General features: G+C 45.3%; 1 protein-coding gene across 2 annotated transcripts in view; it reads left to right on the top strand.

Moving 5' to 3' along the window:
• MPHOSPH9 (M-phase phosphoprotein 9) overlaps positions 1–14,644 on the top strand; it is a 584,582-nt gene that overhangs the window by 527,649 nt on the left and 42,289 nt on the right. For both annotated transcript variants that reach the window (XM_078667592.1, XM_078667591.1), the window contains exon 20: positions 7,066–7,183. In XM_078667592.1, the coding sequence (XP_078523718.1) occupies positions 7,066–7,183 (118 nt within the window). The remainder of the gene's footprint in view (positions 1–7,065; positions 7,184–14,644) is intronic.

Here is a 14,644-nt window from a genome sequence, read left to right as displayed (position 1 = left end):
CGGGTGTTGAGCAGGATGCACTTGAGGTGGTTGCTGCTGGTGTTCGGCTTGGCGGGTGCTGGGCAGGTCCGGGTGCAGGTGAACTTGCAGGCGTGGCAGCTGAAGGGTCCGTGGGTTCGTTTCGGGGTGGCTCGGTGGCATCCCAGGATTCGGCCGGTGTTGAGTGCGTTGAGGGTGGCGGCGTCGTACGTCCGGCGGGTGGGCTGGGGTCTGCGGGGTCCTGGCACTGGGCGCGGTCCAGGCGCAGACGGGCTCAGACGGGCTTACCTTTGGCGCGCCTTTGGCGCACAATCGGCGCGCCCGCTGCGCGTTTGCACGGCCGCCATATATGGGGAAGTGCGAGGGAGGGCGGAGCAGCTGGGAGGCGGGAGCGGGGAGGGCACAGAAAGAAAGGGGGCGTGGTTAGGCAACGGAGGCGGGGAGCGGGGCGGGAGGACACCGGGGTTACAGGGGGACAGGCAATGAAAATAAACAAACAATGCAAACAAATACAGTAAAGTCAGAGCAAAGGGGCGCACAACAGGAAAAAAGAAAAAATACGGGGCACAGGATCCTAAAGGGCAACAACAGCGGACACAGCCCTGGAGGTCCTGACCGCAGGAGACCACGCCGCTCGGTGGCAGGGGGCGTGGTCAGACGGCGGCGGTAGGGTCAGCGAGGCAGGCGGGTGGCGGGAGGCACACGCAGCAGCTGGTGGCCGTGCGGCGCGGGGGTGTCCTAAGTTAGGTCACACTCACCTGCGTCGCACGGTCGCCATATATGGCCAAGTGCGAGGGAGGGCGGAGCAGCTGGGAGGCGGGAGCGGGGAGGGCACAGAAAGAAAGGGGGCGTGGTTAGGCAACGGAGGCGGGGAGCGGGCGGGAGGACACCGGGGTTACAGGGGGACAGGCAATGAAAATAAACAAACAATGCAAACAAATACAGTAAAGTCAGAGCAAAGGGGCGCACAACAGGAAAAAAGAAAAAATACGGGGCACATGATCCTAAAGGGCAACAACAGCGGACACAGCCCTGGAGGTCCTGACCGCATGAGACCACGCCGCTCGGTGGCAGGGGGCGTGGTCAGACGGCGGCGGTAGGGTCAGCGAGGCAGGCGGGAGGCGCACGCAGCAGCTGGTGGCCGTGCGGCGTGGGGGTGTCCTAAGTTAGGTCACCACCACCAGTGTAGGTCACCACCACCAGTGCAGAGACCCCACCGTACATCTCAACAGATGTATCAGATGGATAGATACCTCTTGATTAGTGGAACTAGTTGTATGAAGAACTATTTGACATGCACCACTTGGGTTTCAGGATGCCAGTAGTATGAAGCGGTCATTCTCCTCTCCACTCACTAGCTTGGTAACAAAAACAAAGCTTCCATCTAGGCTTTCATATCAGACTTTAATACCTCTGCTCTCATTCCCAGCATTCTGAAGCTCACTTAGCATTTTCTGAAGTTGTCACTTTGCACTCGAGCCGGACAGTGGAATTCACAAGACACCACTGAGACACATTAGGAGAGCTCCTGGCTCGATGATACAACCGTTTTCCTCTGAATCTTAAATTGATCCTTCAGTGTGGACAGTTTTGTCATATATATATATATATATATATAAATCACCTTGCTTTGAGAACGCCAACACAGTTTGAGCTAAATCCCTTCTTTATTGCAGGTATGCTAAACAGTGTGTTACTCCTCCATGACAAAAAGTGCCATACGTGTTTCAGGCATCTTCTCTTGATTACTGGCATGCACACAGAACCCCACAGCTGCTCATACTTATACCATAGTCTCCGCCCTCAGTAGCCAGTGCATTGTGGGTTAGGAAGTTCATTACCATAGTGGAATTTTTCCCCGAAGCGGTAGCAGCCAATGCTGTGTCCATTTATGCAATATATCCCAGATGGGCTGGGTTGGAGGAAAACTGCAATGTCTCGCAAAATATCCATGCCCACAATAGATAAACCTCAAACTCCACGAAACCCCAGTGCCAGGTCCAAGGCCAGCAGGATATGCGGGGGGCATTCTCGCGACGAGGAGTGCCACATATTCATTCCCAAAAAGAAGTCACCTTGCTTTGAGAACGCCAACACAGTTTGAGGTAAATCCTTTCTTTATTGCAGGTATGCCAAACCGCGCGTTGCTCCTCCATGACAAAAACCACCATACGCGTTTCGGGCATCTGCCCTTGATCACTGGCATGCACACAGACCCCACAGCTGCTCGTACTTATACCATAGTCTCCGCCCTCAGTAGCCAGTGCATTGTGGGTTAGGGAGTTCATTACCATGGTGGTATTTTTCTCCGAATGCGACGCTCCTCGTCGCGAGAATGCCCCTCACAGCCAACAAATGTTAGTCTTTTTTCAAAATGTGAAAATGCAAACCATTCTCATGGATATGTCTGAGTGCAGATTTTTCACTTTTACAATATCCCCCAAGGTGCCAGACTGGATCTATAGAATTCTTCAGTAATGCTCCTGCATGCCCATAGGTGGCGTTGTACGGCTCTGTGCTGACTTCACATTGCCTCGAAAGTGACGGAGTAGAGCTGCAGAAGCCCTACACATTGAAATCCATGCCTTTCTTTCTGCACCTTCCAACATGTACTTAGAGCTCTAAAAAACTTTTCTTAATGTGCTAGGTAACAATTACCTTAGTGAGGGTGGCAGGAATCCAGTCGTGCTGACACTGCAGGAATCAAATGTCCGTTACAGACCAACACGAGTTGTGTCGTTAGTGCTTTGACTCAGACTGCAACTCCAAGTCTTGTGACCAGTGTGCCCTAATATCCCTATAGCTGATAAGAGACCTGGAGATGAAGCTGTAAATTGACAAGCCTAGGTAAAAGGATTGGTATTTGCACAGGTCCCACTCAGAGTCATAGGCTCAGCTACAAGGCAATTGATGTGACCACTCCACTTCCCATTCTATAGCTTTAGGTAACTCAAAATCCAAATGCAAGAACAAAAAAGCAAAATCGGTCTCCCATTCTGCCGTCCTTGGTCCAAAGCAAAGGTGCAGCAGAGTAAAGATTTAAGTCGCACTCCTTCAATGCCACTAGCTCTGGATCCGATACCTCAGTTGGTCCCAACACATCTCTTTGGGATCCCTGCGTGAATGACTCTGCATCAAATCGAGACTTTAGTAGAGGCCATTCTGCACATCTTTAGTGCATTCCTGACTTCTTCTGGTGCACATTCGGGCCCCATGGAACTGGTTGGGACTGTAGTAGTTTTTGCAGTAGGGCTGTCCCCAGATGCCAACCCAGTGCTGACACTCATGCTGGATCCTGAACCGATGTCCTCTCGAGCTTGACTGATCTCATGCTACGAGATCACAAAAGTGAATCAGTTGTATGTATCCTGACTCCAACCCAATGCCTCTTCCGGAAAGCATCAGCAGAGCCTCCATTCTCGTTTTGGCTCAGATTCTCATCCTGTGTCAAAAGCGGAAGTTCCATTGCTTACTGATGATGATGAGGAGGGTGGCTTGCTTGTCCCTCATATTCCTGATGCCTTTTACCTTGACCCACAAACCGCTAGTGAACTTTACACCTCCTCAAAAACAGAGCTTGACTTGCCACGTGGACCTCCAATGTCCGGAAGTGCCTCATTCGCTGTAGCATTTCGGAGGGTAGAGCAGGTACTATATTTGCACCTGCCCTCCATTGAGACTAAGACAAATTATGCTTTGACAGAGATTATCTAACCTGGGCCAGCGAAATTGATACCTTTGCTCCCATTCATTAACACCTTCATTGACGATTACATTTTCAAAACCATGTTCGTATACACCTGTTAGTCAGCAAGTAACCAGATGACACATTCCTATGCCTGGTGATCAGATGTTCTCACCAAGAGCCCTATATTGGAGAGTCCTATTGTACAGGTTTCTACCAGTAAGTTTAATGGCCAGTCCACTACATAGGGAATCCAAGAGGCTTGATTCTTTTGGCAAGCAGATGTTTTCTTCTGCAAGTTCGACACTGCAGTCCATAAATAAATTCTGTCTATTAGGCTGCTACACATATTCCTTAAGAGACTCTGCCAGCGAGGTCTTGCTGGCTGTTCTAGTGGACTTTAGGGCTTCCTTAACTCGGATGATCGATTATAGGCGGATGTAGCAAAATATGTTATCGGTGCATGTTTGGACACCATGGATTGCTTTTGGCTTAAAGTTGGTACCAGTTTTGTGTTCCACAAGCGTGCTTGGGTGAAGTTGACCATATTTTCTAGCAAAGTGAAGGCATCACTGATGGACATTTCTTTTGATGGGTCCTGACTTTTTGGAGCGAAGGCAGACTCAGAATTGAAATAGTTAAAGGATAATAAAACCACAACACATTCTTTGGGGCTTTTGACTCTTGCAAAAAAAATCCCCTATCCGTTCTGCAAATGTAGGCGCTACTAGCTAATAAGTACAGTTCCCAGCTAGTACTGCGGCAGACTGCCCATTCTTTTTGGGGTTGCGAACGCAATACCAGTAGACATCGAATAGGCCAAAAGTGGCACCAGCCCTCCAGCTTCTCTTCCCCTTCTGCAGCAGCCACCAAGACACTTTAGTATATCTTCAGTGGTTCTTGATGGGCATGATTTATAATTTTCTCCCAGCTTTGTGATCTATCACTTCTTACAGATGAGTCTTACCAATTCTCCAAAGGGCCTTCCCCTTCATTTAAATATTTCCTCAGCCCATATTCCTCCCACACCAGGTCGAATTTGAGAGGATTATCTGTCTATCCTGCTGCAGCAGGTACCACTCCTACTCTCCAATCGTGCTATTGGGTGGGTATGATATTGGAGAGAGGCTAGGGCTTTTGTTTACACTACTTCCTTGACTCTTTGATCCATTCATGCCTTCCTGTGGAAGGACACATTCCAAATGCTCACATTGGCTCAGATTCGATCTTCTCTGGACCCAGGAGACTGGATAGTGGGTTTAGACTTGCAAGATGCATATTTTCATGCACCCGTCCTGCAGGCTCAAAGACGTTAGCAGCTGTTCAAGGTGGGACAGGACCATTTTCAATTTGCTGTGCTCCCCGACGGCCTTTTCACCGCCCCTCGGGTGTTCACAAAAGTGATGGTGGTGGTTGCTTTCCATCATCTAAGGTCGGACGTTCTGTACTCCAGTAACTCGATGACTGGATGCTGAAAGTAGATCGCAGTCTGTTATAGACTACCTACGGACAATGGTGATATCCTTAGCATTGAATTTCACTTCAAACCAGCTACAGGCCCGCTTTCTACCCTCAAAGAGGCTTCCATTCATTGGGGCAGTCCTGGATACGGTCAGGTGCAAGACTTTCCATCCACCACAGCAAGTCCAGAACATCGAACTGTGATTGAAATATTTCCTGCTTTGTCCTGGATCCCAGTGTGGGTGGCCCTGAAGCTACCTGGCCTCTTAGCCTCGTCCAGCATGAGCATGAGCCTCTGTCCTCTGATCAGTCTACCACTTCAGAAGTACCTCGTGTCCCAGCAACAGGGAAGGGTCCCTTATTTGAACCTCCTCAACTTACACTTCCATGTGTGGAGACTGAATAGAAGCATTTGACTGTGTTTGACTTGATCTCTTGAGTGGTAGATCCCATTCTTGCTGCCCGATGCCTTTCCTCTGAATCCATCTATGTTGGGGACTAAGACAAGTTCCTAACTTAATGTGGGGTCGAGGACACTGATCTTTTGCAAGTTAACCATCTAGACGTTCTCTTACAATTACATGTTCTGACTATAGGCCAGCAAGACCTTGCAGTGGGCACTGCAAAATGTTCTTTTTGGCCACTTTTGGCTTTTTTAAGTTTGTTAGACAAGCCATCTTTGTTTAAATAAATCGGTTGTGATGCGGTTCATTAAGGGGTTGACAAACTTGTTCCCTCCCAAACCTTTTGTGATGCCTTAGTGGGATCTTGGTCTTGACATTATTTATGTGTGCTCCCTTCTAGCCTATGCATAATAGCTCGCTGAGGCTATTGACTCTGAAAACCGTCATCTTGTGATTTCGTCAGCTCGTCGCAAGAGCGAACTGCAGACCGTTTGTATATTTGATTTCAGCCCCCCCTTCATCAAACTATTCATGCATTGTTCCCTTCTCCTGGTCGAGTTAATCTTTTATTTGTAGTCTAATGGGCACAAGAAGCTGCAACTGTCAGTGCGCAGGGGTGGTGTGGAGTTAGTGCAGAGTCACATGACGCCACCTAGCTTTGCATGGGAGTGTTGCCGAAGAATTCTCCGGATCCAGGCAGGGATTCTCTATGGATAAGGCCTCTGTAATTAGAGTATCCTCCAGAAAGAGCGCTACCGAAGGTAAGTACCTTGGTCTTTGCATATGAGTAGTGTTTTTAAAACACAATGTTCACAAGTATTAGGTGTCTGGTGAGTTTCCAACCCTATACAGTATTGGCATGGCAATGTCCACTTTATTGGGTGCTCAACACTCTTCAATCTAATGCCAAAATTCTCATGGTGGGCACATCAGGGCAGCCTTTGTTAGAGGCATGGGGAAGGGGAAATCCTTGGTATTCCCCAGTGACTGCTCCACCCATTGAAATCTGTCTTTCGTTCCCCTACATCCAAGGAGTGACTGTCAGAGGTACATACTATTGTGAAGAAGTTCATGTTTATTAAGATCCACGTAGGTTTTAGATGAATAATTTAACTTTTTGGTTAATTCATTATTTCTAAAATACTTAGCTCTTTTTGTACCTATGTATTGACAATAATTTATTTTCAAAGTACGTGCAGCATCAGGTTAGTAGACGTACATGACGTCAATGATGTGGATGGGATGCCATTCTCTTTCTGTTCTAGATTAGTGTATATTTGATTTCAGCCACCTTCAGACCAGCTATTCATGCATTTCTCCCTTCTTCTGCTTGAGTTAATCTTTTCTTTGTGGCCTAATATGCACTATACAAATGCCTAAGTGCATTGATTGTCTTGTTTCGTAATAAGATAATTGCCACACTGATTTATCAATAATAAATATGTGTCTACAAGAGTCTTTTTGATAGATGCAGTTCCAGCCAAGGAAAGATTTGTGGTTTTGCTATGTAGCCATAAAACTTGTTCTGTTTTCCAGCAAAAAGGGAGATCATGTTGATGCCAGTATCTGTGAAATATAGCCCAAAGAGATCGCCGAGAGAGAATTTCTCGCCTGGATTAAGCCAACTACTAAGTAACCAGAATTCTGTTACAAGGTACATTATAATAAATATTTCAAGTTTGAACTTAGCTATGTGTGTCTTTGAAAAAGCTCATTGTTTAGCTAGCTTTTCGCATGCAAATTGGACATCAGGATTACTGTTAAAAGTGTTACAGCATTGCACCCCTAGTGGGGTAACTCAGGATGCAGTGTTAGTGTACGTTTTTTCATCTCTAGTCAAAATATGCATTAACGAGTGGGCTAAATATCTTTGTATATTTTAATTTCAGGAGCATTCTTTATCCTCTGATGTCCTGTCTAATGTCATCAGAATCATTCAATGAAAACATTAGCTCATACAATATTGTAGGATCCTGTGTAATTCGGCTTTAGGGCTGGGTTCTCTAATGTCATCCTTAAAATTTCAAATTCTGTGGTAGCTCGATCAACGAGAGAGAACCGTGTTGTCATTCCTGGTTGGAATCACAACCCAGCCCACTAGCGTATGTTCTCCTTGACCTTGCCTTTTCCAAACACAAGATGCATAGATAGAGTACCACCTCCATAGGAGAGTGTTTATGGCGTTCAAAGCCCTCTCTGATTTTGTTAGCTCTTTTCTCTCTCACCATATATTGGGCTTTTCATTGTTAACTTGTACCCCAGAAACAGTAGAGTACAGTTAAATTATTGCTGCTCTTTTTTGTCTTTTGAGTAGAAGATTACATCTCCATTTATGGTTTTAATTATCAGTAAGCTGTGGGTCAATAATAACTTTTATTATGTAGCGAGTTATGGTACTAAGTTTGCTGACCTCAAAAGGATGAAATTCTGATATGGTCTTGCTGGATTTAAACTTGTAACCTGGGTTGTAAAGCAGATAACAGAGTAAATGTAACTCACTGAGCCATCTTGTTCAGTAAACTGTGAGATTACATGCGGACTATCAGGTTAATAAACGCCATTTATGTTTATTTTTAAATAGTTGCTGGGTTTTGGTGCAGTTGTGGTGCTTGAGCGTGTGTTACTAACGACATTGATATCCCCAGTCTGGAGTTTAGTGTTTCAACTTTGTATTATTAACAACAATAATCCCTTGAGCAAGGCTCAGTTAATAAAGCTTGCGAAGATACTCTAATCAACAAGCAGAAATGAATCAAAATACTTAATCCATACAGTTATTTTGAATTAAAGCATGAGTTGTCCAAAAGTTGTGGATGGTGCATTGCTGAGTGCCAATAAATAACACTCTCCTGTGATGACTGAGAGAAAACAGTAAAAAAGGAAATAGTAATGGACCTCAGTAGAAACAGAAGCTGATGAATATTTGGTTGGGGCTCGGCCAACAGAGCCTGGTAGTCGTATCAGTGAGTAGAGAATTTCCCACAAGTGGCATAGCAAGCCGTATGATCAATACTGATGTAAAACACATTAACATGACCTGTACCACTGCTAACTTTAAACCTTTTGGTTACTCAATCGACTTTGTCCCAGCAACACTCTCGAAGGACATGCAACATCCATGATCTTGTTTGTACAAACCTAATGAACCCCTGTGGCTAGCCCAGGGAAAGTTGCTTGACTGCTATAAAATAGGCCAAGTCCTGCACCTGTTGAAGAACGTCTGCGTCGATGTAGATGATCTAAATGATCTTTGTCCTGTATCAGGTCTTTGTTTCCTAGTAAAGGTCATAAAGAAGATGCGTGCTACCCTCAGTTCACATAGTTCATCTCTAAACCCTTCTTGTAGACCTTCAATAGAGAACTAAGACTAAGTAGTGGAGGAAACCCTGTGAATCCTTGACTAAAATAGAAGGCTTGCTCTTCTGCCCTGCTGCCCTCATAAAATGCATATCCCAAGTCCTACTCTTCAGTTCTTACTTTGAACCGCTTAGTGACTGTTTCTGTAGCTCTGCATATCCCACCACGAATATGCCTACGATGCCCCTGAAAGTCCCCTTATCTGCTAAACCTAAGGAAATGCATGTTTGGATGACACAACATCATCTGAAATTAATCCTCAAAAAACATATTCTGCTTATTCCTCCTCCCCCACTCTGCTCCAATGTTCAGATGGATATAATCGTACATCTTGAAATACAACTTTATATCAGTAGTATGGTCCTTTAGTGCTGTTGAGGATAAACTGCAGAAACACCCTCTTCACAGGTATTCTCAAAGTGCATCTTGCCCCTCTGAACGCTGCCTACTGTGGCTTGTGAAGCGTCAGGGCAGTTCTTATTATGATCAGAACTCCCTCATCCTTGCCAGGCTGCAATGGCTTTCCATTGACACCAGCTTCATTTACAAAATATCCTGCTTGGTATATAAAATACTGGATACTAACATTCCCTACTATCTGAGTCCGATATTGACCATCTCAGGCAGTCGGTAGTCACTATGCAACTTCTAGAGCCATCAGGCTTTAAGGAACACTGGACAATAGCCATCAGACTTTAAGGAACACTGGACAATAGCGCAATCAGTCTCATGGAATAGTTCACAAATTTGGGTCTCCCTCCCTTGTGATCTTTAGGCATCCCTTTCTGAATCACCGTCTGGGCCCTCTTGATGTCAGATGCTTATACACTTCTCTCTTGGTTTCCAGAAGTGCTGCTCCGTTACATTCACTATGTACATTAGCTATAGTTCACCTGCTTTGCACATGCCTCCCATCTAGTGTTGCACATGTTACACGTTGTTTTTCTTTTATATATAAGTTTTGGTTGTGAGTTGACTCCTGATCCCTCCCTAAAAGTCACAATGCACCAGGTCAAAGACTTTTTGAAATAAAATATCTTTAATGGCATTTGTATTGATACATCATTCAGTAGAGCAAGTGCAATCAAAGCCATCAACTAGAAATGAATACTCAAACATGGCCCATTTTGTATAATAGATAGAAGCTTGTAAGCATGTAATTCAAGGAAAATAGGAAAATGAGGCACTCAAAATGTTCAGGATAAAATTCTGGCAACATATTGTATCTAATCTGATTAAGTATCAAATTGCCCATTATGTACTGAAAACGATCCAACAAGAACCCTTTGGCTAGTGCCATTAAAAGGCTGTAGGACGGAAAGCAATATACATGAGTAAAGAGCTCTTGCCAATCCTATATTGCAGCTGAGTGTGGGCGAATGGAGGGGGAGGAGGGAAGAGATAGGAGGGCTCAAAGTACATCTCTACGGGGACCTCTCCAGTGGTCCACCTTGGGCATAGTGCCACCCCGCACCCATTCACGCTTGAAGAGATCCCAGACACCCAAAGCCCCCAATCTAACCCCCCTTAACAATGTAGAGGTCATCGTCGAGTCGGTGGGGGCTCATGTAATTTGTTAACTAACTTGAGAACACATGTGTCCCAGAGTGTAGTGGCACCACCCCGTCCCCGTAATGGGCAATCAAGCGCCAGCATGTCTGCCTCACCTCAACCCCCTTTTATGAGTCATGTGTAGCCAGGATTTGAGTGTGGGCGGCTGTGTAGCCTTTCATGCAATTAAGAGCTTGAAAAGGACCAGTGCCAGGTCCACCAGCCCGAGATAGTGCTTATTGCGTTTGGTGCGTTTCGTGATCCCCAGCAAGCATAAGAATGGGTCCATACCCACTCCCTCATCATGTGCAGAAATGTGGCGTCTGCATGTCCACAACGCGGCAGGTTAGCGATACCCCACCAGGACAAAGACTTGTCCTAAAGAAATGTGTTCCCTAGCGTCTAATGTATTTGAAGCTCTGGGACCATCCCCCGACAAAAAAAAGTTATTCGACTCCAGACACTACAATTGCTCCTATTCAACTCCAGATACTAAAATTGCTTCCAGCAAACCTCTACCACCGACTTGGATTCACACTCAAGTGGGATTGGAGGTTTCTTTTTCAGCACCAGGTTGTATAACAGTGACTTATGGAGAGGTGGTTATAGAGAACAAGCCCTTTCAGATTTGCCCCAAGTGCAACAGTAAGTTCCAGTGGTCTGACTGTCAAAAGATTTTACAATCTCTACTTACCCAGAGACCGCAAGGAATCGAGCTGTTCAGCAAGCCAGGACTTTAAAAATAAAAAAAGACAATTAAATATAAGACGGAAAGTCTTTGTGTGTATTACAGAATTCAGCACAAGGGCCATACAAATCCATCAACCTACATCGGTTCTGAAGATATTAAAGGAACCTCCTCAGAGGGGGAAGGTCATCCAATATCATGACAGGCCAAACTACTCGGAACCTAGAATCCCTGTTTTTAGAGGACACTGAAGGCCCCAGTAAAACCTGCACCCATGACACAGACTCCACCAAGGACACCCTATACTGCAAATACCATTCAAGGATCATCCTTTCATGGTTCGACCTTGAGAAGATTCTCGAAGGCAAGGTAAGCACTGGTCTCGAAAGAGGCTGGCTTTGACCCCTGAGACTGTGCAAAAGAGTCCTAAGCAGACTGCTCCAGCCACTGTTTGTGATCCCATTCTGCACCACATGCCTATCTATTCTCCACCAAGCCTCAAAGTCAGATCCTACCTTTTTGACCCCTTCATGCAGACGTCTGTTCCGAATTCAGCTCTGATACGTGTTTCCACTCTGGAGTTGATGCCGTGCTACCCAACTCCAATCATAGGTTAGCTGGAATAGCTGATGTCAGGCAAAAGAGAATTTACATCCATCCTCAGCCAGGGAAGATACTGGCTTGCTTCCAAACAAGAGTAAAATCCAACACCTCTATAAAAGAGAAAACATATAAAGAGGTTATATCTGAGGAATTGCACATGCTTTGTATACCCAAGTGCGCCACGTGCCTTCTGACTCCATACTTGTTCAGGTTGCTAAAAAGAGAGCCTTTGCTTAGGCAACTGGAGATGCTCTGTCCCCAGATAACAACAGCCATAAGATTGATGCAGCAGGAATGAGGTTGCAGTAGGAGCAGTGACACAGTGCCCTGTCAACTCATTGGGCACCCTCTCAGTGTATGGCAGGTACCATTGGGAGGAGATTGAGCAGCTTGTGGACATCTGCCTGAAGCTTACTGCTGAAATACATTGTGCTATAGATGCGGCAGACATGTCTGTGTGTCAGAATTCCATCCGAAAGAACAACAGCACATCAACAATGTCCCTTTCGATAGGGGAAACTGGTTATGCCCACAAGAGGGCACTATGGGGGAAAAATATAAAGGGACACTGGCACAGCATAGCAATATGGCCTTCTAAACTTAGACTGGTAACATTTGTTTTCATCACCAGCAGATGAGGGGGTGCCGAGTTAGTGGCAACATCACATAGTTCCGGGTTTCAATAAAATCAGTCATTTCAGAAGGGTCAGCCTCAGAAAACCTACTCCAAAGTAGGCTCTAGAAGGAGTTGAAAGGGGGGAGGCGGCCAAGCTAGGGTGCCTTTGATGCCAAGGAGCGATTTGCCCCCAGTCACATAACATCGGTCAGAGGAAGGATAGGAGTTGTTCCTTTCACAATGGAAGAAAATAACACTGGGCAAATGAGTCCGGTCAAATGTCCAACAAGGATACTGCTTGGGGTTTCACACCACTAAGCATTGCACCTCACTGTCAAATAAACAGTTGGGAACATCAAATGCTGCTGTAAAAGAAGGTGCAAGCACTTCAAAACAAGGGTGCAATAGAACCTCTTCCTCCACATCAAAGTGGTCAAGGAGTATACTTCCTCATCCCAAAGAAAGCCTGGATACTAAAGACAAATCCTAGACAGCAGACCGTTAATCTGTTACATGTGTGGGAGCACTTAAAAATGACCACCCTGCAGGATGTCATTACACGGCTTTCCAAAGGAGATCATATGGCGACCCTCTATCCCAAGGATATCTACTTTCCAATTCCTATCCATCTGGTGAATAATTGCTACCTCAGATTTGTTGTAAGTGGACAACACTACCAGTTCAAAGTGTTACCCTTTGGGTGTGGGGTCACAACAAATTGAGGTAATTCACCAAATGTCTAGTAATGGTTGCAGCACATCTGCTCTGCAGCACCATTTGTGTCTTGCCGTATTTGGATGACTGTCAACCATCTGCTGTGCCAAATACATAATGAAAGAGTAGTGTCACTTTATCAGAGGTTAAGTTTCACAGCCCTTGCCAAAAAGTCTAATCTCTGTCCCCAACAGATCCAACCCCTTTTAGAAGCTGTACTGGACACAGTGACATGCAAATTATATCCTAAACAAGAGAGAGAGGTGATATTTTAGAGACTGCTCCCCTTTACCAGACGCTGCATCCTCTGACAGTGAGAATGGTCATGAATTGTATTTTATTTTTATTTATTTGGAGGTTTTGTATAGCGCAAACAAGAACCTTGCGGGTATCAGAGAGCTTTACACATGGTAAAGAACAGACATATATACAATTAATATAATAATAATCGAGAAACAGTACATAATATGGCAGATCTCCAAATAGGGCGGGATCACCTCAATTGTAGGACAGATGCATCAAAACAGTAATATAACAAGCGAGCCGTACTCATAAGCGAAGATGACGAGTCCTAATAAGCTGAGAGAGAAGAGTTCTAAGGAACTAAGGCAGACATTTGTTCAAGAGTAGTAGTTTAACTTCGCTCTTGAAAGATGCCGTTGAGGGACTCAGTCTTGTTTCAGGGGAGAGGGAGTTCGAAATTCTCAGGGCGATGCCACAGAAGACTCTTCTGTAGGTTTTCTTTTTAGAGAATCTCAGTGGTTTCAGAGGTAATGTTCTTGAGCTTCTAGAAGATCTGGGCCCCCCAGAGAGTTCAACCTTCTGAGCAAGATAACGTCGGGCTTTGTAGGTCATGTATGGAATTTTCAGATGAATTCTTGCTTCGTAGAGGAGTTGAGGAATTTCAAATCAGGGGTGGTGTGGTTGTTTCTTTCCCATCCAGTGATGAGCCTTGTCGCAGAGCTGAGGTTAAGGAAGCCGTTGTGGATTTGGGCATGCCCCCTAGTGTTGCGCTTCGATAGTCCAGCCTGAAAAGAACTAGGGCTTGAACGGCAGAGTCGAAGTCCTTTGGGGGAGGGGGAGGTTGAAAGGATTTAATTTTCTCAAGATGTTCATTTGGAGGTTCTCTCCTTTGATGACAGCACTAATGTGGTTCTGCATGTTAAAGGTTCTTGTTGAGAATTATTCCTGGCGATCTCGCGGAATCAGTGACCTTAGGCAGGCAGTTGAAGTCTGTTAGTTGCTTTATCCATTCATTAATGACGGGCGATTGGGTGGGGCAATTAGGAGGAATTCTGTTTTGAGAGTGTTCAGTTTGAGGTGGTTGCTTGTTAGCCAGTTTACTATTTTCTTTTTTGTAGGGTTAAGTTGATGTCTTTTAGGTCTTCAGCGGAGGAGACTTTCAGGTATAATTGGGTGTCATCTGCATACATGTGATAGTGGATGTTGAATAAGCTCAGAATTAACGTTGGAGGCTCCATGATCAGGTTTAAGAGAGTGGGTGAGAGAAAAGCACCCTGAAGTGACAGCCATGGACTTAGAAAGGGATGATGAACCTTATTTTTTTAGTTCTGCTTTGGAGAAAC

This window comes from Lissotriton helveticus, chromosome 11 (genome assembly GCF_964261635.1).
Source record: "Lissotriton helveticus chromosome 11, aLisHel1.1, whole genome shotgun sequence".
Taxonomy (NCBI): domain Eukaryota; kingdom Metazoa; phylum Chordata; class Amphibia; order Caudata; family Salamandridae; genus Lissotriton; species Lissotriton helveticus.
This window is presented reverse-complemented; position numbering and strand designations above follow the sequence as displayed.